Raw genomic sequence first — 25,164 nt, forward strand, 5'->3', positions numbered from 1 at the left:
GAGTTTGATTTTAATTTCAAGTTCTGCGCTACTTATTGTTACCCCACAGACTACGAATAAATTATGTAAATCTTAAGAAGAATATATGGGGAATAACAAATAAACACTAATGAATAAAATAGATTTGGTAAAATTCCACAATAATAGTAAACTAATATCTTTGACCCTAGATCCGCGATTTCGCACACACGATCATGTGCATAGTTGCGAAGTACCTTAACCAGTGACGCCGAGTCAATAACACGTATTAACAGATAAAAGAACCATACAATTAAACCTAGTAAAAATAAACATTTGTTAAAGGATTCAAGATTCTCAATGCGATAAGACTTTTCTATCACTATATTTTCACAAAGTCAACACTCAACATGAAATGTTAATGTTAGATCAGAGTATATATTAAAAATAGTAAAATGTTTAATCTTATATGGATCTTAACTCTTGAATTTTTTTTCTGAGAATCTTGACAAAGAGAAGTACAAGCAAGTAGATCATTCGAAGACATCTTTATTTTTTCTTAACCCTACCAAACCCAAAACTCAGTTTCCGATTTTCATATGTTTTGACTATCCTAATCCATGTGGCGTGGAATGGACCTAAAATCACACCAAACTAATTCGTATGTATGCTATAGAAAAGAACTTTACCATATTAAGTATATTAATATTAATTCAATCCAACTAGGATACACTTTTTAGGTCAAAATCCAACTAGTATATTACATATTGAAAACAACCCCCAAAAAAACTCGATGTAGTAATGCCGCCGTATATTAGAGGATTGACTTTACAATAAACATATTAACATTTCGTTTTAAAAAAAGTAACGTGTGTGTGTTTGTGTCGGTGTGTACATAATACTTACGAAGGAATTATTAAAGTGTGCCTAATTAGGAAATTCCAACTTGGTAAGCATGCATGCTTTCTATAAAAAGAGACAACATGTGGACACAATAATTCATTTCCCAAGAGAAGTAAAAAACAATGAAGGGAGATCTGAGAAATGGGGTTTACGTTGGATTGGTGGTGATGCTCTATGCGTGTATTGTCGTTGTACAACTCGAAGCAGCGTTGGAAACAAAGACATGTTTCCAAAGGAAGAGTCCATGTTTCCTAAAGAAGCAAACTTGCCCAAAGCAATGTCCTTCGTTTTCCCCTCCCAATGGCAGTACCAAGGCATGCGTCATCGATTGCTTTAACCCTATTTGCAAAGCCACTTGCCGAAGTAAAGTACCAATACTCTTTCTGTTTCATAATAAGTGCCGTTTTAAGATTTTATTTCTTTTCATAAAATGTCGTTTCATATCTAATAGAGAATTTTCAAATTAACCTTCAGATTTAGTCATATTATTTTAGCTTATTAATTAGAGAGATAGACTTACGTATAATTACATTGTTCTTTTAATATGTATGAAAAATGCTATAACAAAATGTTCTTAATATAACAATATAATGTCGTACTGAAAATAATCATTGTAACAGATAGGAAGCCTAATTGCAACGGCAAAGGATCAGCATGCTTAGATCCACGTTTCATCGGCGGAGATGGCATCGTCTTCTACTTTCATGGAAAACGCGACGAGCATTTTGCACTAATCTCTGACGTTGACTTCCAAGTCAACGCACGTTTCATTGGTCTTAGACCTAATGGTCGGGCCAGAGATTTTACGTGGATACAATCCTTAGGTCTAATCTTCGGCCCCAACAGCAAAACCTTCTCACTCGAGGCTACAAAAGCCGAGAAATGGGATCACCAAGTTGACCACCTCCGTCTTTCCTACGAAGGAAAAGAGATCTCTTTACCAAAAGGAGATACATCAGTGTGGAGTCCTCCTCTAGGAGACTATATAAAGATCGAGAGAACTTCTGACATAAACTCCGTGTTGGTCACGTTACAAGACATTGCCGAGATTTGGATCAACGTGGTTCCGGTGACAAAAGAAGACGACATAATCCATAAATACGGGATACCGGAGGATGACTGTTTTGCTCATCTTGAGGTTCAGTTCCGGTTCTTGAAGTTGTCATCAAACGTGGAAGGTGTTTTAGGAAGAACGTATAAAGAAGATTTCAAGAATCCGGCGAAACCTGGCGTTGCTATGCCGGTTGTTGGTGGCGAAGATAAATACAGAACAGCGTCACTTCTTGAAACAAGTTGTAATGCATGTGTTTACTCTGGTGGCTCAAGAAGTTTGGACAAGATTGAGCCATTGTTGCTGAATCAAAACACTGTTGATTGCACCGGTGGATCCAGCAGTGGTGTTGGAATCTTTTGCAGAAAATAAAGAAAATTGAGCTAAAGTTTTGTGTTTGGATAAATATTTATTAATATTACCATTGGGGTTTTGAATTTGTTACGTGGTTAAAACACTTTTTTGTTAGATACGAAAATCAATTGAGTTGACTTTGGAGGTGGATCAGCGGCGATCTAGAAACCATTGTATTAAAAGCATAATAAAAACAAAAATAGAAAAAGCAATAATGATAGATGCAAAAAATGTAATTAATGGTGGCATTTAGAGGTTTGTACACAAATTTATTGGGTGGTTAACCTAATTTTAACCAAATATTTCACTAAATACTTTCTAATTTATACTAGAGATAGTTCATCTATAAAGTTTATAGGGTCACATGACCACTTTAATTTCTTCTTATCTCCGCCCCTTAATTAGATTAATTTTCTGTTTCACATCAAGATAAAAAAAAAAGGCAATAATAATTGATGCAAAAATATAATTATTGGAGACATTTGGAGGTTGCCAGGTTTGTATACAAATGATATCCTAATCTAATTTTAACCAAATGTTTCACTAAATTCATTCAAATTTATACTAGATATAGTTCATTTATTTATTTTAGAGGGTCACATGACCACCTTAACTTCTTCTTAGCTCCGCCCCTAAGTTAGTTTAATTTTCTGTTACACATTAAAAACAATTTCACAAACCAATCCTCTTTGAAAAATTCTAAAACATTCAAAATAAACAAATTTGCTAATAAATGTTTTGGTTCATCAAATATAAATTACATTTGCAAAGTGTTTATACTTTATAGAGATAACAACTTTACCATCGTACATCCTAACTTGTGTTTATACGATAATCTAAAAAGTGATACAATTGCTCAAATATTAGTTCCAAAGATGCGATTGTAGGCTTCAACGATGTCGGGTAATTTTTTTTTTTTCCACTTGATTTGAGAAACTGGTGGTTGCTTCCACTGTTCTTTGTAAAATAGATACATCATGCCAAATCTTATTATCAATATACGAGATCGGAAAGGAAAAAGGATGAAGACTCACCTAATTTAATTGAAATTCTTATTGATTTGCAATATCTAAGATTGGCAAATTGTTAATAATAAATAAATGGAAAATCATGTAAACGTATTTAAATACAAAATATCAATTTTTAATAATAAATAAATATTTTATTTTTAGCAAATTGTTATATAATTTTCAATGTAAGCATTTGTTATCCTTATTTTTTTCGTAAAATGTTAGTTATGAATATTCTATTATTAAAAAATGAATATTTTACCACATGAAAAGTTACCTGAACTCAACATATTGTATAGTTTAGGTCTATGGTTTAAACGTTTACCTTGCAATTTTTTCAGAGATGTAAACTTTGTTAAGTTCATATGTTTGGAGTTTTTGAGATTTGTTTTGCCTTATAAAACTTGATAAATATTAAGCTATAAACTTTATAATATTTTTGAATATTATATTGTTAATTTTAGTATAAAGAGTCAATACACCATCTTTATCTTAAAAGAAAACTACATGAATGTATAATAATAATTAATATTTATTTCGAATTTAGTTTATCTTTTTCTCCAAATTTTGAATTTAGTTTTGATTTATTAAAAATATAGCTTTTAATTTATATCAGGAAAATGTCATATTACATATACATAAACTGTAGATTTTATATAAATAGAAGAAATGTACTTTTCAACTAAAACTTATAAATATGGTAGTTTTAAAAATGACCCCCTTTTCCTACCTTAGTAAACTATTTTTTATTTCTATATTTTTAATTTATTATGAACACTTATAACAACAATTTAGTAATTTTTAATTGTTAATAAAAAAATTGATAAATCTTTATTAATATCAATATTATTGTCAGACAAAAGAGATTTCTGATTGTCTAGATGAATTGTTGCCACTTGAACGTCTTTATCAATATCAATATTATTGTTACACAAAAGAGATTTCTAATTGTCTAGACATGAATTGTTGTCACTTGAACGTATTTATCAATATCAATATTATTGTCAGACCTGGCAATAATCTAGACCTGAATTGAATTGTTGTCTAATTATCTAGACCTGAATTGTTGTCATTTGAACTTCTGTCCGGGTCTGGATTTTGTCATGGAGGTTAGTATTATATCTCCCAAGCACTTAATTTGACTTACATTATAAGATAATTAATTAATCAAGTCTTTTACATTCATTTCATCGGTTATTGGAAATTGTAGATAATATTGACATAAAACACATCTTGTACAAACTTGAGCTTGCTAGTATTTGTGGGATATATTATAAAAACCTATACGATAAAGGCACAAGAATCCTTGCTTGATCTGATTCAGACATGATTACTCTCAAGAAATCCTTGCGACTCTCAAATCATCACATTGTTGAAAAGATAAAGATAGCTAACATCCACAAAGAGATTGATTTGGAAATTGAATTAGAAAGAAATGTCTTGAGTATATATATATATATATATATTGTTATATTTTTTACCTATCATTTATTCATAATATTCCTAAAGATCTATGCGTTTATATGCTAAGATCTTCTACCACATGTATAAATATGAAAACACTATGTCAATAATAATTATCAGTTTAGCCAGGTTTCGATCTTGGGACATATGAGTTATGAGCCCACCACGATTCCTTTTTCCAATGTATCTGCTTTAATACAACTCATATTTGCAACTCACACTCTTGTTATCGTGTTCAATATTGGCATAAATACTTCCATTACAATTTTTAGAGGTAAATTAAGTAAAACAAATTGAATAAAAACTATTATAAATGAAAAGAATAAAAAGAAGGATTTATAAATAAATACAAAAATAAAATTAAAAAGTTATTATAGATCAAAATATGAGGATATGCAAAATTTTGTCTATAAATTCTATCATTGATTTTTTATAAAGATTTCATCAAAAATATTATTTTTCTGGCAATAATTCAAAATTTATGTTGACTTGAAATGAAGTGATCAATATTGATTAGTTAATTTAGAAACAAATTAATGTATTATTGGATGATTGACTTTAAAATATTTCTTAAATTTTAATGTTATTTATTTGATGATATCTAAAAGGATAAGCTTTTTGTAGCTATTGGATTTGAAAATGTTAATACTCGATAATTGTGCTACGTGTCTTACTTTAGAATATTGATGTTTGCAATGTCCTATTTATTGCGTCACTTTTCACTCGTGTCTTTAAATTTTCTTGTATTCCCGTCTTCTCGGGTTCTTCTACGGAAGAACAATTATATGTTCTTCATTCAAATTTTATTTTTCTACATTTTTTTGTTAATCCTTAAGTCAAATAATTAAACAAAATAAACACAAACCGTAAAACGTATAATGACAAATAATAAGGTTGTCATTGTTGTGCACCTCCTCGTCATTATCATCAATGGATATGAATTTACACTTCATTTTGTGGTTTATAGCTTGTTTCCATACAATATTGATATAGGTTTTTCTCATAAAACAAATAGCTCCATATGATGAAATTTCTTGCTTAATGTTGTTGCTCATGTCAACCAAAATTACTGTAACATTCAATGTCGAAGAAGATTGATTGTTACAGTGACTGCAATAGTAATGAACAACAAAATTCTCAATGCGATAAGACTTTTCTATCACTATATTTTCACAAAGTCAACACTCTCAACATAAAATGTTAATGTTAGATCAGAGTATTAATTAAAAATAGTAAAATGTTTTATCTTATATGGATCTTAACTCCTGAAATTTTTTCTGAGAATCTTGACAAAGAGAAGTACAAGCAAGTAGATCATTCGAAGTCATCTTTATTTTTTCTTAAACCCTACCAAACCCAAAACTCAGTTTCTGATTTTCATATGTTTTGACTTTATCCTAATCCATGTGGCGTGGAATGGACCTAAAAGCACACCAAACTAATTCGTATGTATGCTATAGAAAAGTAATTTACCATATTAAGTATATTAATATTAATTCAATAAACCATAAAAGCACACCAAACTAGGATACACTTTTTTGGTCAAAATCCAACTAGTATATTAGATATTGAAAATAAACCGCAAAAAAAAACACTCGATGTAGTAGTGCCGCCGTATATTAGAGGATTGACTTAACAATAAACATATTAACATTTCGTTTTAAACATATTAATATCTAAGATTGGCAAATTGTTAATAATAAATAAATTGAAAATTATGTAAACGTATTTAAATTTTAAATACAATATCAATTTTTAATAATAAATAAATATTTTAGTTTTACCAAATTGTTATATAATTTTCAATGTAAGGATTTGTTATCCTTAATTTTTCATAAAAGGTTAATAATGAATATTCTAATATTAAAAAATGAATATTTTACCACATGAAAAGTTACCTGAACTCAACATATTGTATAGTTTAGGTATATGGTTAGAACGTTTACCTTGCAATTTTTTCAGAGATGTAAACTTTGTTGAGTTCATATGTTTGGAGTTTTTGAGATTTGTTTTGCCTTATAGAACATGATAATATTGAGCTATAAACTTTATAATATTTTTAGATATTATATTGTTAATTTTAGTATAAAAAGTCAATAAACAATCATTATCTTAAAAGAAAACTAAACGAATGTATGATAATAATTAATATTTATTTTAAATTTAGTTTATCTTTTTCTCCAAATTTTGAATTTAGTTTTGATTTATTAAAAATATAGCTTTTAATTTATATCAGGTTAAATGTCATATTACATATATATAAAATGTAGTTTTTATTTAAATAGAAGAATTGTACTTTTCAAAATAAAACACATAAAAGGGTAGTTTTAAAAATGACACTTTTTTCTTCCTACCTTAGTAAACTATTTTTATTTTCTATATTTTTTTATTTTATATGAACATTTATAACAACAACTTGGTAATGTTTAATTGTTAATCACAAAACCTTGATAAATCTTTATCAATATCAATATTATTGTCAAACAAAAAAGATTTCTAGTTGTCTAGATATGAATTGTTATTACTTGAAATGTCGTCCGACTATAGATTTTGTCATGAAGGTTAGTAGTTAATTGTATAAGTTAAAACAATATATCCCAAGCACTTAATTTAACTTCCATTATAAGATAATGAATTAACCAAATCTCTTACATGCATTTCATCAGTTATTGGAAATTGTAGATAATATTGGCATAGAGCACATCTTGTACATTCTTGAGCTTGGTAGCATTTAAAAACCTATACAATAAAGACACAATAATTTTTGCATGGTCTGATTTAGACATGATTACTCTCAAGAAGCCCTTGTCATTCTCAAATCATCACATTGTTGAAAAGATAGCTAACATCCGCAAAGAGATTGATTATGAAATAATTGAATTAGAAAGAAATATCTTGAGTATATGAGACACTTTATAGTATAGATATATTGTTATATTTTGTACCTATAATTTAGGCAAAATATTTTATAAAAGATTTATGCGTATATATGCTAAGATCCTCTACCACATTACCACATGTATATATATATGAAAACCCTTGTTAATAATAATTATTAGTTTATAACCTTTCTACATGGTATTAGAGCCAGGTTCCGATCATGGGACATGTGGGTTATGGGTCTACCACGCTTCCGCTATGTATTTTTCATTCTCGATGAGTTATGGACTTGGTTTTCATTCTCGAATGAATCATTTGACACTTGACTATCACTTTGTTTGAGAATAAGTTCAAGCCAAAACTCGTCGCGTTTCACACATAATCTCGATAACCAAGCTAGCTGACGCGCTCACGAAGTCTTTTCGATGCGTTGATTTACAAGATTGGACTTTGCAAACTACGTTCATCTTGAAGGGATGTATTAGTATAAATATTATTATTATTTTTTTTTAACTGCGATTAAATCTCTTTGTAAAAAACTAGCTTACGATAAATATGCAAATTAAAGTTTTGTGAAGTGAACCGAATCGGTTTTGGTCAAATTTATTTACTTTAGGTGAACTGGTCATCATGCTTTTAAGATGCGCTTAATTATTGAGTCGATTCGATTTGTCGGATTATACCAAAAAAATGAATAAAATATATATCAAAATTCTTCGAAAATCAATAGCCTAACTAAATCGAACTTATAAACATATAACCAAACTGATATAACAAAATCGAATCAAACCAAATATTTGTTCGAATAACTCGGGTAGAATATTTAAAAATCGATTAACGGAAAAATCAGAACCGTTTGACCCCTACTAACCCAACCTCGCACGCTTTTTTAAATCATTCTTATAAACCATAACCGTCGGTTTTCGCAAATTCTAACATCCGCATTTGATGCGTTTAGTCAAGAGCCTTAACATCTTTTTAGACTAGAATAACAATTAACGTATTTTACGAATGGAGTATAAAACAATGCAATCATTGAGAAATCGCACAAGATTCAAGTGCGCAGGGTAAGCTATCCTGCGCACCCACCCAGCAACTAGGCGGAGCTTAAAACTACCGACTAAAACCGAAGCTTTCAAAATCCATCCGTTAAAAACTGGTTTCCCGATCAAATGAACGGCCTCGATTTCTTCTTCTCCCCCTCGCCAATTGTCGATACATCCACAGGAAACAACGGCGGGGATGATGATTGGGGAGATTTCGTCGACTCTTCCGATGCTTTCGATTCAGATCGCAACGGTGCTGATTCATCACATAATCGGATCGAGTCGGAGAAGAAGAGTCAGGCGAATTGGGTTACTTCTCGTGGTCCAGTGCCACTCTCTGTGTTCGGAGAAGAAGAAGAAGACGATACAGAATCAAGTGCGTCGGTTCCATCGTTTGGATTCTCATTCGATTCGTTTTCCAGTAAACGCAATGATAGCAACGGATCTGTGAATAGAGTAGTGGATTCGAATACAAATCATACTGTTGAAATTAGTGGTTTGATCCCAAATCTGTATAGAAAGAACGGACATAGTGATAACAATCATGGGAATTCAGGTGGATTCAATGTAGATCTCTCAAGTTCGAATCGTAAAATCGAGAATTCAGCTGTTAGCTTGGAGACGAATCCTTTGAATTTGGGTACAGAAAGGTCTGTCAAGGCGAGCAATGTGCTGAATTCAAGTACTATTGAGGTCACATTGGATCCAAATTATTCAGATTTGGGATTTGCCGATAAAAGTGACGATGATCTTGATGGTTGGGAGTTTAAGACTGCTGAGTCTATGTTTGGAACTCTTGGTGGAAGTTATAAGGTATGTTGTAGATAAGCTTACGCCTTTTCTTATTGTTCTCTAGTGAGGAAATTGTACTTGTTGCGTAGAGCAATTTGTAATGTTTTGCTATTTGTATAGTTTTTTTAAGATATATTAAGGGAGATGAATCTTTACGTTGACATTTTGACATAGTCAGCAAGATGTTGTGATGCGCTTTTACATATCTGTATTCTAGCAGGAGGAACGAGAGAAAGCGGTCCAGAATACAGCGGATGTAAGTTCAGGTGTTTGGAGTTCACCTGCTATAAATGGAACAGGTCCAAATTTTGATACTGCTAAAGTAGATGCAGTTAAGTTAGTGGCTGAACGGGAAAATGGAGATGATGACCCTTGGGACAATGGCGGATGGGAGTTTAAGGTTGCTGAAGCGAAAGAGCCAAAGCGCGATTTAACTAACAAGGTACAAGGCTCATTTCATAAAAAATATCCTTGCATTGGCAGAGGGTACAAGCTTTACTTGTCATGTGTTTTCAGGAATCTAACGGCTGGGGGTTCGGATTTGGTTTTGAACCCGTTTCTAAACTTGAAACAACCAACTCTTTTCAATCAAGTGTTGAGAAAGAGACGAAAAAGATGGAAAATGGCTCGATTTCCTTTCCAAGCAATGGAGATGTGAATTCTGGAGGAACTTCTTGGGCCTTTAAGCAGCCATCTTTGGAAATTGGAAACGAGAAAGAGGTAATTTCTGTTTTAATCCGCACAGGAATTGATTCTGAATCTGGATAACACATGATGTTTCTTATTTCCAACAAAAAAAAGGGCTTAACAGATATTTTGTCTGCTGGATTTGAAATGACTAGTTTTGACTTTTGATGGTATTGTTACTCTGATCTTGGGTAATCTGTCATATCTACTAAATGTTTATAACTGACATGCTATTCATCTGTAACTTTGCTTAACCTTCGGTTGGTATATTACTACCTCGGGTTGAACATTAATTAGGTCCAAACATATAGAACTGCTGCTAAGATTTGCCTTTGTTTATATATAATTTCTTTTATTTTTTCCGAGGCTGAAACCTCTATACAAATTGTTTAGCTTAATGGAATTGCCTTTTCACCTTCCTGATTTTGTACTTACTTGTTCTCAGGAAAAGGAAGTACAGACAGGCAAGCCCAAGGGAGTCTTGCCATTGTCCTTTTTCGAGGATGAGAAATCGGAAACCTCTGACACTTTGGTTCATGAAGATAGTTTTGTTTTAGCCAGCGATTTTCCTGTGAGAGAGAAAACTAAGGCTCCAAGTCCAACTGTGTCCATCAGTGACTTAATATCCAGATTATACAGTCAGGTGGAGGAGAAGAATGCTGTTAATATTTTAGAAAACTCTGCAACTGCTTCTAATGAAGTAAATGGTGAGGATGATTCATGGGAATTTCAGGGCCCCAAAATGCCCATAACAGATTCAGGCATAGCAGAAGGTGCTGATGATTTTGACAGTACTTGGGAGTTTCAAGGGCCTTCTCCAGCCTTGAAAATGTCTGACGTCACAGAAGTTGTCGATGAGTTTGACGATGATTCATGGGAGTTTCAAGGTCCAACACAGCCTGTGAAAGATTCCATGTCGAGGATAGGAGATAATGGTTTGTGGGAATATAAACATAGTTCTGTCGAAAATGAAGTTGGGAATCAATCCTCTGTTCCAAATGGTTTTGGAGAATTGCATGATAAAACAGTAATTCGGATAGAGCCTAATGATTACCAAGATCTCTTTCATAAGCTGAAGATTGAATTATACCACATTGCTCTATATCATCTCGAGAAATTAAAGGTCAGCAGACTTTTTGTGTCTGCATAACATTTTCAGAAAACTAATTTAAAAGACCTTTTCCTTCATAACATTTTCTTGTACATCCTATCTTTTAATTTTCGTTTCATGATTTGAAATTTTGTTATTGAAGGAAGCTCGTGACAAGGCTGCGGATTCTGATGAAGTTCAAAAATGCGACAGTGAAATCGAGGTAGGTATATTCAACGTTTTCCTAAATCTTGCTTAGCGAATCATGGGAATGCTGCAAAGTCACTATAGTTATTGAATATCACAACTAGGAGACCCTTGACAGATAACTTATGAATTTAGAAGGCAATTGTCATCTGAAACTTAATTATGAGTTATTATGCAGTGGCTCCCTCCTATTTTTTTGCTAATTCCTGATATTTTTTCTTATAGGATCTGCAAAACTTGCTGAACAATGATGTTTTGATCAGTGGAGTCAACCTAGAAAGTCTTCAACCAGGATCTTCTGGCATGACTGAACTTTATAAGGCTCTCCAGGAGCCAAAGTTTCGAGAACTTGATTCAGAAGATCTCCTGACAGAGAGATTGTTATCAGTTAAGTTCTGTCGGAGTTCTCGGTGCCCTGTATATTGAGATGAATGGTTTTAACGTGAAATATTTACACTGAAGAAATAATGAACATTTTTTCATAGGCAGAGAAGGACTGGAAATCAACAATCGAACTACTCAAACACGCCACACTGACCCTGAAGATCATAAACTTGGGTTCTCTTGAGCAACAGTCGAAATACGCTTCAACTTGGTTTGAAATTTCTTCGACCTGTGCTCAAGAATTGCGACATGCTGCATCCATTTGGAAGCAGGTGATTAAAAATGATGTCCAAGAAGAAATCCTATCTAAACCTCAAGGTACCAACCATTAGCCCATTAATCCTCTTGCATTGAGGCCATTTTCATCCGTGACTTATTCTGATTCTGTGTGACCAGGGAAGAGCTATGCTCTCTCAGTGGGAGAAATTTACAGAGTAGTAAAAATTCTGAGAGCATCAACCAGATTATATAAACCGTGGATTTTATTAGCTCCAACATCATCCAATGTGTTGGCTGTTCTGGATGAGTGTTTGAAGTTGTGGTTGAGCTCTGGGCTAGTAGAAGCTCTGCTGAATAGTCATGACGATTCTGCCGATCAACTTCTAGAATCAATCAAGTATATAAACGAAGTTGACGCTTTCACGCTCTACACGTGCATCACCTCAGCCACATCACCCACATGTTACATTTCTGGGCTAAATACTGACATAGTACCAGGTACGCTTATTCTAGAAATTGTGTTTAGAAAGATCATATAGACCTAAATGATGCAACCGCCATGATCCGAAACTCTGAATATGCTTACTTCATTCGGATCTGTGAAGCAGGAATCAAGACGGTGGAGTGGAACGGAGAGCATTACTTGCTACCTCTTGCGAATATATGGGCCAATCTGATCAGCCGCGATCCACCGAACCTTCCTGGCCACCATTTTCCTATTGTCTCTTAGAATAAAGAAGAAACATACACTACACTCATAACTCACCCGGCAAGCTATTCTCACCGCAGAGCATTTTCGACCAAAACAAATATACACCTATACTTATTTGTTTATAATGTTTGATTTGTTTTGGTCGTTGTATTGTAATTTATATCGAATGGGTTTGGGTTTCATTAATTGAGAATATTCCCAGGTTTTACGGAGGATTTATTTTTGTATCGAACGAAGCAATAAGTCAGTATAATGATTTCATTTATTTTTACAATGTCACAGTAAAATCTTCCAACGTAATGGTGTTCTGAGGTTGCAGAGATTCACATGGAGTTGAAACAAGGAATATGCAAGCGTAAAGTGGCATCTAAATCAGAACACTTTCTAATTTTCTATGCAGGGATTGTCCATGTGCTAAACTTAAATGGTATCAAGATTGATGAAACATGTCAAAGCTGTTATGCAGCACCTGAATCTATCAATTATTTTGTGACTCTCTCTCTTTAGTATGCCTTTGATGCTAAATCCTTCCTGTGAATGTATGTGTTTTGAAAGAGCCTTTTGCAGAGAAGTAACTGATTTAGCTTACCTCATTGCAAATTGTGAGGTCTCAGCCTCATAAAGCTTCATCTGTTTCTCTACTTCAAGTAACTGTTTCCAGAGACTGTCTGTGATTAGAAGGAAACCTTGTAACGACCGCGTCCCGCGTTCATAAAAAAGGCCGGTTTGTTTTAGGAGAAAACTAGATCATGGTCGAGGAACGGACCAAAATACTTAGTAGGAAGAACGAGAAAGTTCAAGCCGAACCAGCTAGGTGAGCTGGACAAGCTGGATGAACTAGATAGGTGAGCTAAACCAGCTGTAAGACTAGCTAGCTCAGCTAGGTGAGCTGACCGTCAGCTCGACTGAGCTCGGTGAGCTAATCAAGTACTGACCCAGCTGGGTGGTCCGGTCAGCTGACACTCGAGCTGGTGGACTGTGTAATAAGAGAGCGATTATAGAATTTAGCCTCGTAAAGGCAATTCTATGTTGAATCGCCTTTACGAGGCTAAATTCTATAATCGCTCTCTTATTACACAGCGGAAGTCTTTCTAACCTTGGTTTAATTCTAACCAACTCTTGTACCGGTTTTATCGTCTTTGTTCCTTAGACTTAGATCGATCCTTTACTCGGTCAAGACATGCATATGTTCGCTAACCATTCTAAGCCAAACAATCGCATATTCCTTTATCCTACTTTCACGGTCAATTACCAAACGTCTATCTTAACTAATAAGCTAGATCGTTACATACCTTGGTCAATATGCGGATTTGATTCCTTAGCCCGTTTGTCGCCTTACTCCATTCGTTCAACGACTCGTCATCGGTCGTGAATTGATGAACCAATCCCTATCGTTACTTAGCCATACAACCAACCAACCCCACTGGTCTAAGTACAACGATAGAGATTGGGGATCGTACGATTCCCTTGGTTCACGATGGCCGAATCAAGCTCTTGGCTTATTGGTCCATTCGTTCTCCAAACGTACGCCCCTCCGGCTACATGGTGGACGATTGAGTCCTCGGCTTATCGAACCATCCATGTTTCTGTTCCGGTCGTTTAACACTACGACCGCCCACGGTTTACTAACCGTTTATCCGTCCGGTCCATGGTGGTCGATAAAGCTTTCGGCTTAATGATCCATCCATGCGGTCCGAACGATATCCTTATCACACCCAAGGGTCCGTGGATTCATCCACTGGATCATCGTAGGCTAGCCCATGAAATCTTTCTTCCGTCGGCCTTAGGTTTGCTCGCGGGTCCAACATCCGTTTTGTCCATCGGTTCCCACAGTGGACTTTCCCGTTGTTTATCCGTCGAGTCACCCTTTGGTCTTACCGATCTCTGATCGGTTTCACCATGGCTAAGGAGATAGATACATGAAGGCGACCGCGATGTTGATCCTATATGGTGAATCACGTTCCTTACCCATTCTTGGTGCTTTCTCCCTTTATCGGTAAGATTGCATCCATGGGGGACCCTTGGGTGTGTTCGGATGCACTTATCCTTGTGCTTCCTCGAACACTTTTCTCGATCCATCTCATCCGACGATCGGTCTGTCCGACCCGTTCCGTCAGACGATCGGCCTGTCCCATCTGACCCGTCCGACGATCGGTCTGTCCGATCCGTCTGGCCGATCCGATCCGTCTGACGATCGGTCTGGCCGATCCGATCCAACGATCGGTCTACCAGATCCGATTCGTCTCTAAGACGAACGGTCTACCCTCTCCATCCTCTACACTCCATCGAACCGTTGGACCGGGAGGTAGCATGCGCATCAGTTCGGTCGAGTTATACTCGCCGAGCCGCACCCCCTTTCCGACCAACAACTCTAGGATGTGTTGGGACTCCTTTAAGAATGTTTTATGGTGTTTTGGATGTTGTGAGATGATGTGAAATGCCTTGGGCGTCCTCCCTTATATAGGAGGCGAATGGATGCTTCCCGAAGCATCACATCCGGTTCTTGCACCCTTCCGAAAGGTCACATCCGTTCTTTGCATCCTTTCGAAAGGTCACATCTGTTCCTTGCATCCTTTGGGCGATGCAACCGTTCGTTGGTACCCGCTCGACCTTACACCTTTTGGCCGAGACACCTCTTCACCCGTGAGCTACCACAGTCCACCAGCTCGAGTGTCAGCTGACCGGACCACCCAGCTGGGTCAGTACTTGATTAGCTCACCGAGCTCAGTCGAGCTGACGGTCAGCTCACCTAGCTGAGCTAGCTAGTCTTACAGCTGGTTTAGCTCACCTAGCTTAGCTAGCTAGTTCATCCAGCTTGTCCAGCTCACCTAGCTGGTTCGGCTTGAACTTTCTCGTTCTTCCTACTAAGTATTTTGGTCCGTTCCTCGACCATGATCTAGTTTTCTCCTAAAACAAACCGGCCTTTTTTATGAACGCGGGACGCGGTCGTTACAAGTCTACCCCCTTAAACTGAATTCGTCCTCGAATTCGGCGGGTGAGAGATCTTGTTTACTCCCTAACTTGGGACACGGGCGTTACAAACCTACTGCTTGTCGAGTTTTGCAAAAATTGGAACTGTACTATCACCGCTGGAAGCAGAAGCTAAAGCCTTGTTACGTACAATGCAGCAAATGTGGATCAACATGGAGGGTGACTATAGTTAACTTCATTATCTGATTCAAGGAAAGGACAAAGACTACAAGCTAAATAATATTGTGGCTGTTATTTAGGAATATCACAAAATGCTTAGCCCTAAATAATACAAGTTTTACAAAACGTCGATCATCTTCAATATACAGATTATAGAAACATTCATGTGGAAGATAAGTCCATTCTCAGCTTCTTCTTCTGCTTCTTCTTCTACTTCTTCTTCTCTACGGAGCTGCTTAATCCCTTTGCTTGTCAACTCTCACTTCCTTAGCTACTTTCCCAGCTATCTCCACCATTTTCTTCTGCGATTTCGCCATTTCACCAGAAACTTCTTGAACACTTGCTGCAAACTCTGAGGTCTCAGCCTCACAAAGCTTCACCTGTTTCTCTACCTCAAGTAACTGCTTCTTAAGACTATGTGCTCTATCACGAAGCGACTCTAACTGCTTGTACGAACCCGTATAGGCAGTCAACGCCTCAACATGTTTCATAGATATACTCTCGAGATAGAGCTTCTCTGACTTATATTGCTCAATAAGTACCATCATGGAGGAGCTACCTGAATATGAGGCCTCGGTTTCACCAGATGTCGCAGCTCGTTGATGTATATGCTCAGGTTTGTTGTTAGCATTCAAAACTAGATCGCTTGTGTTCTGAGAACTACTCTCTACGGCCTCCAATGCATTACCACACAAAGTCTCCACTTGAGTATCAAGATGTTTAGGGGCAACTGAAGGGAGTACTGGCTCTTTCGTCTCAAGGCGAACCGCATCGTCATACAGTGTAATCAAATCAAATGAAGGGACAATGCCTAGCAAAAAAACAACATAAAGGAATATAAGCACTCAAATGAAATGAAAAATTGCCTAGCATCAAGAACACCGGATAATGCACACACAACAACTTTGTTTGCTGCATTCCAAAATTAGTGACTGCCAAAATGTAAAACAACTCACTGTTGGAGACCGATCCTTGATCGTTGAAACCTGCGAAAACCGGAATCGATTCCTTTCCCACAGTGACTGGATTCACTGGAAGAGTATCAACAATTCTGTTTCCAAGAGTATTAGACTCACTAGATGAAGCTGGATTCAATTCTAATTCAACCACAACTCCAAGTCTGTTCCTTTTCACATTACCATCAGAGTCCAACTCAGTTTCATGTAGCAAACTCTCACCATCCTCCCATTTAAAGAATCCACAATCTCCTAAACCCTAAAACAAAACAACTTTTCAAATCAGACTCTTATTGTAATGAAAAAGAGTTTCGTTTTCTTTTGTTACCTTCTTAACGCAGCAAGCAAAGTAAGAACGTTGAGTGTTTGGTCCATGAATGAATGTTACTCTTTTACAAGGCCCTGCGCCACAAGGACAAGTAGGAAGAACAGAGAGTGGCTCAGATTTGATACTTACTTGATCACACCACTTGAAATATCCACAGCTTGGGCATGTGTAGAATCTCCTGTTTGGGTTTTTCTCAGTTTTAGAAGTCACAGTGTTGCAAGGTCCGGCGTTGCAGGGACAGTGAATGTCCGGCGGAGAAGGGGCTGCGGCGGCGGTGGGTTTCGTAGTGGTTTTGAGAGGACAGTTTTTGGCCCAGTGGCCTGGTTGATGACAATGGAAGCAATCGCCACTGGACATGGCTGATCAGAGGAAGTAATAGTCGTCGACTCGTCGTGCTCCTCTCAGATTCTCTTTTTCAAATACTTTAAGTTTTTTCTTCTTAATTTTTAAAAATTTCAAAAAAAAAAAAAAAAAAAAGGTCAAGACATTTGAGAGTAGACAAGACGGGTGAAATAGCTTTGTTCTCGATTTGGGAGATTTTTTTCTTAGTCACAACGGTCGTTAAATCTTTACAAAAGATAACATCATCATCTCTATATAATTTTGAATAAACAAAGATAAAATTGAGTTGTAACATTAAGTTTGTTTTGCTATTTTGCCAATAGTTTTATATTCATCGTAATTTAGTGAGATTCCTCTTTGTTACAATACTTTGACATAATTATTGTTTTTTTTTTTTGACATAGTTATTGTTATTGATGGACAAATCCAAAAATAAGCAAATTTATGGGTTCGCTAAGAATTTGCAGTTCTTTCTTTATCAAAATAAGTTTCAGCTTATATTTAAAAGTTGTAAAAAATAATTTATAACACCAAAACTAATTTTTGTTTGTTTTGGTCATAGTTTAGATTCTGTATTTCGTTTTTTATTAAGAATTTTTTAAATATAATTTTATATAAATTCTAAATGAAATGTGAACAATTATATATATCTATGATATTTCATATAGTGGCTTCCACTGTCTCTGTCTCAACAATAATTCTTATGTACTCTTTTAATTTATTATTTAAGATCAATAATAATTGTATTAATATTAGTATTGATGATATATAATAAGCCAGAAATGTGATACTATATGTAGACATTTGTTTTTCTCACCAAAAATAGAAGGGTCAAAACTTATAATGTTGGAAAAAAGACATGGGTTTGACATGAAAACAAATGTCGACGTGGTGTGTGGTTGCCTAGTAAGCAACTACTTGGAATCAGGTTCATAATTCAACTATTATTGTAAGGATTAGTTTCATGACAAAATTTATTTTTCACACAGGACTGTTTTAAAAGTGGATCTTATTAGAAAACCAACGAGTATATATTCATTAAAAATAGTTAATAGAATAGTGATGATTAACATAAGAAGAAACAAACCTTTTAGTAGGGGTGAATCCGGGTGATCAGCTGAAAAAAACAAAGGGTGAGTTTCAAATAAGTGTTTTATAACTTCTGGTAAGATTATTTTTTTAGGTAGTTTATATGCTAAAAGTAAAGAAAATTGTATTTATAAAGAAATTTTCACACAAATTTTCTTATTCAAATAATTACCAATTTTTCTTCTTCTTTATTATATGCTATAAATTCTATTTATATATTTATGTATACTACTTAAATTCTAATCATCAAATAAAATAATACTGAACAACTACTATAATATTACTAAATTAGTAGATTTTCAATATTTTATTTTTGCTATATTAAATAATTTGTTAACTTTCTAAAATATTACATAGATAATATGTTTCAATAATTCAAAACATTAGAAACAGTATTAAAAACTAAGGTAAATATTTTGATAACAATTTACTTTTGAAACAGCAAAAGAATTTTTAAAAATGAAATGGGTTTTGATTTTAAATTGTAGAAGCAGAGGACATATATTAATCAAATAAAGAGTAGATCATTCCCTTATCAAGATAAAACATAAACATGCATGAGTTGATACTTTTCTTTATATAATTTTTCCCTAAAAACAAATTATATATTCTTTTCTTCTTTTGCTAGCTATTTTCTTAATTGTGAACCAAATTATATACTATTTCATTGTATATCAATAGTTTCTTTAACCAAAAAAATAAAAACTGTCTCTATGTATATATGTAACATAATCAGACCAACCTTAAAGAGAGAGAGAGAGAGAGAGACATGTTGACTTTCCACACCAACGTGCGTCCATGCAAATGAGCCCTTTCTCTTTGCCAAACGCACACGCAGAAATCAACACATGCGTGTGCATATAAAGCTTCTGATCATACAAATAAAGATGCGTGTACAAAATTATAGGTATAGGAGCGAGACACAAGAGAAATATTACCAAAAAATGGGGACAAAAACCCATAATTCTAGAGGGAAAATCTTCATGATCTATCTAATCCTAGTCTCATTGTCACTTCTAGGTTTGATCTTACCTTTTAAACCTCTTTTCCGGATTACTTCTCCATCTTCAACGTTACGGATTGATCTTCCATCGCCGCAAGTCAACAAAAACCCGAAATGGCTTCGACTCATCCGTAACTATCTACCAGAGAAAAGAATCCAAGTCGGCTTCCTTAACATAGACGAGAAAGAGCGTGAGAGCTACGAGGCTCGTGGACCGTTGGTACTTAAGAACATCCACGTGCCGCTTGATCATATACCCAAGAATGTCACTTGGAAGAGTCTTTACCCGGAGTGGATCAACGAGGAAGCTTCTACCTGTCCGGAGATCCCTCTCCCTCAGCCAGAAGGTTCTGATGCTAACGTGGACGTTATTGTTGCTAGAGTTCCATGTGATGGTTGGTCGGCGAATAAAGGGCTTAGGGACGTTTTTAGGCTTCAGGTTAATTTGGCCGCAGCGAATCTAGCCGTCCAAAGTGGGTTGAGGACGGTTAATCAGGCGGTCTACGTTGTATTCATCGGCTCATGTGGGCCTATGCATGAGATTTTCCCGTGCGATGAGCGCGTGATGCGCGTGGAGGATTATTGGGTGTATAAGCCTTATCTCCCAAGGTTGAAGCAGAAGCTTCTCATGCCTGTTGGTTCATGTCAGATTGCTCCTTCATTTGCTCAATTTGGTAAATTAATATTTTTTCCCTCTTTATCTTTGGAGAACTGTTTAAAAAAAAAAGATTATAACCTTACATTTTGACATATTATCTCACCATTTTGTTTGCATAAATAACAATAATCCTTTATTCTTAACATGTTATATAGATTTCACTTTTAATTAGTCTTTATAGGTAATGTTCGTAACTTCGTATCTTTTTTCTGGTTAAGTTTTTGGTGAATCATTATTGCTAACTCGTACTTGTTTTTAATGAAAAGTTGGTAAAACCAATAAGAGTTTAATGGTTGGTGCGATTCATCGTGCCTCACAGTATGCATATATAGTTTTGTTGACGTAATCTGAAGTCTTAACATTGATTCTTTTTGCATATTTAAATAGCACACAACCATTGTTTTGTACGTTCACATATGACATTAACATTTTGTGTCCAAAAGTTTTCTAACTAAAATCATTTTTTTTTTCTACTTTTAGAATTATAGATGTGGATGATAAACAAAACTATCAATTACTTCAAATTGAAGCTGAATGATTAGATTATATTATTGTAGAACACTTTTAATTAATTTCTGTAAATTCTTTCCGGAAAACCTTTAATAAATATTTATTACAACCAAGATAATAACGTATGTCAACGTGGATATATATACACATTAATTATAAATCTTATCATCATAATTAATCATACCCAAATTTAGCTTGAAAACAATTAGGTAGGGATTCAACAACCTTATACCTGCTTACCACAAACCCTACTGATTCACCAAATTTCCTCTTTCTACTCTTTCTTTCAACACCTCTATTCAATTTCCATATTCATTATCTCACGTGTACCTTTTGAACTATTACTATTTACAGGTCAAGAAGCATGGAGACCAAAACATGAAGATAATCTTGCATCAAAGGCAGTCACAGCCTTACCCCGTCGCTTACGGGTTGCCTACGTGACAGTACTACACTCGTCAGAAGCCTATGTTTGTGGGGCAATAGCTTTAGCGCAAAGTATAAGACAATCAGGATCGCATAAGGACATGATTCTCCTCCATGATCATACCATAACCAACAAGTCTCTTATTGGTCTCAGCGCTGCGGGATGGAATCTCCGGCTAATCGACAGGATCCGCAGTCCTTTTTCGCAAAAAGACTCTTATAATGAGTGGAACTATAGCAAATTACGTGTGTGGCAAGTAACTGACTACGATAAACTTGTGTTCATAGACGCAGATTTCATCATCCTCAAGAAACTTGATCATCTCTTCTACTATCCACAACTCTCAGCTTCAGGCAACGACAAAGTGTTATTCAACTCCGGAATCATGGTAATGCAGCCAAATACTGGTCTTAAATTAATTTTACTTTTTTGGTAAAACGTTCTAAATGATAAAAAATGATATGGTCATCTATATATGTTGACGTATTTGGCCTAAAAATACTAAATATTTTAAACAAAATTCATGCCACACATCCCTTGAACAGAATTTGTTGAAAATTGGTTTGTTTTTGGTTTGCTGATCAAATATTCTTTTTTTTTTTCTGCCTTAGAAAACAATTTTTTTTTTTTTTTAAAAAACAAAATTTATATTTTGTGGTTTTCGGGGGAAAAAATGTATTAGCTAAGAATGTACTAATTGTTTTTCTCTTGACATCAGGTTCTCGAGCCATCGGCATGTATGTTTAAAGATTTAATGGAGAAATCGTTCAAGATTGAGTCATACAACGGAGGAGACCAAGGATTCCTTAATGAGATATTTGTATGGTGGCACAGGTTATCGAAACGAGTGAACACAATGAAGTACTTCGACGAAAAAAATCATCGAAGACACGATCTTCCTGAGAATGTAGAAGGTCTGCACTACTTGGGGTTGAAACCATGGGTATGTTATAGAGACTATGATTGCAATTGGGACATTAGCGAACGACGCGTGTTTGCAAGCGATTCTGTGCACGAAAAATGGTGGAAAGTGTATGACAAAATGTCAGAGCAGTTGAAAGGTTATTGTGGTTTGAATAAGAATATGGAGAAGAGGATTGAGAAGTGGAGAAGAATCGCTAAGAACAATAGTTTGCCTGATAGGCATTGGGAGATTGAAGTGAGAGATCCTAGGAAGACGAATCTTCTTGTTCAGTGAGAGGGTAATAGCTTTTTGATTTTTATTGGAGTCTTAAAGGACATTTGGGAACTGGGAATTGAAGAACCTTCTAATTCAAGAAAGGGTTTCGCTTTAGTATTTATAGTATGAAAATGTACAATGTAGAATCTTACTTTGACGGATGAGAGTGGGATGTGGTAGACACCAAATGATCCTTTGAATTTTTCACATTGTTTTTCCTATATATTCATTTATTGATGTTTAAATCAATGAGAATTCTAAAATTATACTTATAAATTTTCTTGAGAAGACATGTCCCTCCTCTGATTTTGTGATATCATGTAAGTTGGGGAAATATTGAGGTGTAGTAGGAAGTTTTAAAAACAATTGGTTTGATCTACCGCAAAAATTAAAATGCATTTGATATTTCTGAGTTTATTTATGGTGGCTTGTAAATTTCTCAATGACTCTTCCAACTGTTAAATCACTCGAAACTTTACAACATTTCCAATCAAATAATATTTTCGACAAGCGATTCAAATAAAATTTCGTTTATCAAAAATTTGCAGAAACTAACCCTTTCTGACCGTTTAGTGTTCGATCTTTTTTTTTTTTCGGCAAAGAGTGATCGTCGATCATATGCTAAACTTTTGTACCTAACCCTGAATCCTGATGGGCTTATACAATTTTTGTAAACTTCAAACTAATTTATTTGTATGTTTACTCTAATATTCAATCAAATTAAAATGATTCTTATATATATCTAGGTCCAAGTAGAAATATCTCTAAAGGATTGAACGAGTCATTATAATTTCTTTTCAAAGAAGATGCATTCAACGGTTTGAACAAAAACCACTCGTGAGTTGATATTGCCAAGTACTTTCATCGAGTACTAGCAAAAGTAAATTTGTTTGAGAAATAAAAATATTATTTATTCGCTTTTGATTTTAAATCAATATGTGGCATTTAATTATATATTACAAGAAATATGTTTTGATTTATTTTATAAATCTACATAAAAAGAATATTTGAATTCAAATTAACTATAAGTCTAAAAGCATAAACATAGAAGGCATCATAGTGAAGAAGAGGACGACCGAAAATATCTTCCTTTTTAAAAAATATTTCGTGTTATGAAACAGATTGTCTTTTTATACATCGACTTGTGTTCCACACAACGTGTATATATACAGGAGACAAAAAAAAAAGCGACGTTAGACCAATTCAGCTTCATACACAAGAGTACAAGACATTCAAGAGTCAAAACAAAAAATTTCTACAAAGAAGTATATAAAATTACTAGTATACATTTTAGTGAATTTTGCCAATCAAAAATCAATAGTAATTTTTTCGAAATTCAAAGTTAGCGATATCACCCAGGGAACCTTATTGCATGTTCTTTACATATAAATACACACAACTTTGCATACCAATTGAAGTTGTAAAACTTAAGAGTTTAGAACTTCAGATTCAAAAAAAATCCAAAAGAAGAATGTATATGGTTCGGCTAATAACTTTGATAATTCTCTTATTCACTACATCATCAAACACCGTCTTGGCTCGAGTACTACACGATTACAAATCTCTAAGCAGAAGTAAGTTTCTACTTTCTAGTAATGAGAATTTCTTCTTTTCTCTCTTTGGTTTTTTATTTAAACATTTGTATTAAAATTTGTTTTGTTGGAGTAAAAACAGCAGAAGGAGTTTGGGATCAAAAGGTCCTCATGGAAATCAAGGGTGCTGTAGATCATAGTTATTCACCGCGTGCGGGCCAAAGAGTTGTTCCACCTAAAGTTTCCGAACCCGAAGACTAGCGACAACTAATTGGTGGGGTGCAAAACGATCCATTCAACAAGAAACCCAAACCGAAATCATGGAGTAATCAACCAAAGTGTTGAGTCTTTCTTGAATTTTTTCTTTTCCTTTTATTATGCTAATAATGAAAATCAGTTTTCCTCATGTTTGGGAAGCAATCTCTACCCTTTTGTATTTCCGTTGCTTTTTGGAATCTTGGATTCTAACTATACTTTTGTAATATTTGTATTAAAAGAAAAGAAAAAAAGAGTATAATCTACGATTAGTTCTTTCTAGCTTTAACTGAAACCATCTATTGGTATCAGTACATTGAATATACCATCTTTTCATGTCAAATTCATTACTATTTCACCTAGAAAGAAAACATTTGTCAAATAAAGGTAGTACGTCGTCTTCCTTATAAAGTAGGGGGCGAGAATGTAAAATGTAGAATCTTAGAGCATCTGCATTGGTGATCGGTGATCAAAGTGAAGTGTCTTTAGTTCGATTAAAATTTTAATTGATAAATTGTAAAAGTATTAAATCCAATAAGAAGGTTATATGTAGGTAGTAAGTGTCTTTAAGAGATGTCTTTAGAAATTAAACTAAGATGGACGAAGATTTACCACAAAAATGGTTTCTAAAATCTTAATCTTCTAAAATCATACACCTTACAAATCCCTTGTATACTGAGAAACATTTTGGAGAAAAATGTAGAGTGAAACTAAGTAACGATTGCTTGCAAAATAAACAACACACAGTTATAATCGAGTTCACGGTCTCTAACCGCAACGTTTTGGGGGAAAACTCTTGCTCCCAAGCTTCAGTATATGAAAGAGATAACACACACCACTAACTAATAATGTTGTTCTTCGTTTTTTTGGTTTACAAAGAAAAAGATACAAGATAAAAGACAACAAAGAAGAAGAGGAATATTCCCATAAGTTATGCCATAGGTGTAAACAATGTACGTCACTCAGTGATTGCGAGA

The 25,164-nt window shown here is 34.7% G+C and overlaps 4 protein-coding genes, 1 long non-coding RNA gene and 3 pseudogenes across 12 annotated transcripts; 5 read left to right on the top strand and 3 right to left on the bottom strand.

Moving 5' to 3' along the window:
* The first annotated feature begins 816 nt into the window (after positions 1-816).
* Positions 817-2,574, top strand: AT1G54890 (Late embryogenesis abundant (LEA) protein-like protein). Its single transcript, NM_104362.3, has 2 exons — positions 817-1,224; positions 1,482-2,574. Exons 1-2 carry the CDS (start codon positions 984-986, stop codon positions 2,282-2,284), a joined length of 1,044 nt encoding a protein of 347 aa, NP_175886.1. The 5' UTR covers positions 817-983; the 3' UTR covers positions 2,285-2,574.
* A 5,327-nt stretch (positions 2,575-7,901) lies between these two features.
* AT1G54905 lies at positions 7,902-8,124 on the top strand (annotated as a pseudogene; the record flags this gene model as incomplete). Its single annotated transcript has 1 exon — positions 7,902-8,124.
* Positions 8,125-8,554: 430 nt separating this feature from the next.
* Positions 8,555-13,070, top strand: AT1G54920 (uncharacterized protein). Of its 4 annotated transcripts, none has more exons than NM_001198300.1 (9): positions 8,555-9,479; positions 9,676-9,900; positions 9,975-10,178; positions 10,591-11,268; positions 11,399-11,458; positions 11,668-11,859; positions 11,928-12,144; positions 12,223-12,543; positions 12,654-13,057. In NM_001198300.1, exons 1-9 carry the CDS (start codon positions 8,793-8,795, stop codon positions 12,773-12,775), a joined length of 2,706 nt encoding a protein of 901 aa, NP_001185229.1. In that variant the 5' UTR covers positions 8,555-8,792; the 3' UTR covers positions 12,776-13,057. The 4 variants fall into 4 exon arrangements, with proteins under 4 accessions (NP_001185229.1, NP_974032.1, NP_001321030.1 ...); NM_202303.4 differs by having other exon boundaries at positions 8,573-9,479; positions 9,679-9,900; positions 11,668-11,829; positions 12,654-13,070; NM_104363.3 differs by having other exon boundaries at positions 8,630-9,479; positions 9,679-9,900; positions 11,668-11,829; positions 12,228-12,543; positions 12,654-13,035.
* Positions 13,071-13,633: 563 nt separating this feature from the next.
* On the bottom strand, positions 13,634-14,445 carry AT1G54923 (annotated as a pseudogene; the record flags this gene model as incomplete). The annotated part of the gene is made up of 4 exons: positions 13,634-13,795; positions 14,050-14,145; positions 14,234-14,322; positions 14,388-14,445.
* Positions 14,446-14,500: 55 nt separating this feature from the next.
* On the bottom strand, positions 14,501-15,650 carry AT1G54926 (annotated as a pseudogene; the record flags this gene model as incomplete). The annotated part of the gene is made up of 4 exons: positions 14,501-14,956; positions 15,049-15,208; positions 15,252-15,392; positions 15,586-15,650.
* Positions 15,651-15,906: 256 nt separating this feature from the next.
* AT1G54930 (GRF zinc finger / Zinc knuckle protein) lies at positions 15,907-17,646 on the bottom strand (the record flags this gene model as incomplete). Of its 2 annotated transcripts, none has more annotated exons than NM_001333680.1 (3): positions 15,907-16,718; positions 16,864-17,122; positions 17,192-17,646. In NM_001333680.1, 3 exons carry the CDS (start codon positions 17,546-17,548, stop codon positions 16,144-16,146), a joined length of 1,191 nt encoding a protein of 396 aa, NP_001322651.1. In that variant the 3' UTR covers positions 15,907-16,143. The 2 variants fall into 2 exon arrangements, with proteins under 2 accessions (NP_001322651.1, NP_175890.1); NM_104366.2 differs by having other exon boundaries at positions 15,987-16,718; positions 17,321-17,548.
* Positions 17,647-19,524: 1,878 nt separating this feature from the next.
* PGSIP4 (plant glycogenin-like starch initiation protein 4) lies at positions 19,525-22,676 on the top strand. The gene is made up of 3 exons (NM_104367.2): positions 19,525-20,299; positions 21,148-21,608; positions 21,939-22,676. The coding sequence occupies exons 1-3, from the start codon at positions 19,567-19,569 to the stop codon at positions 22,416-22,418; spliced, it is 1,674 nt and encodes a 557-aa protein (NP_175891.1). The 5' UTR covers positions 19,525-19,566; the 3' UTR covers positions 22,419-22,676.
* On the top strand, positions 22,586-23,012 carry AT1G08007. The gene has a single exon (NR_139352.1). It is a non-coding gene; the product is annotated as an other RNA (long non-coding RNA).
* Positions 23,013-25,164: the final 2,152 nt, after the last annotated feature.

The sequence above is a fragment of the Arabidopsis thaliana genome, assembly GCF_000001735.4.
Source record: "Arabidopsis thaliana chromosome 1 sequence".
NCBI classification, from domain to species: Eukaryota; Viridiplantae; Streptophyta; class Magnoliopsida; order Brassicales; family Brassicaceae; genus Arabidopsis; species Arabidopsis thaliana.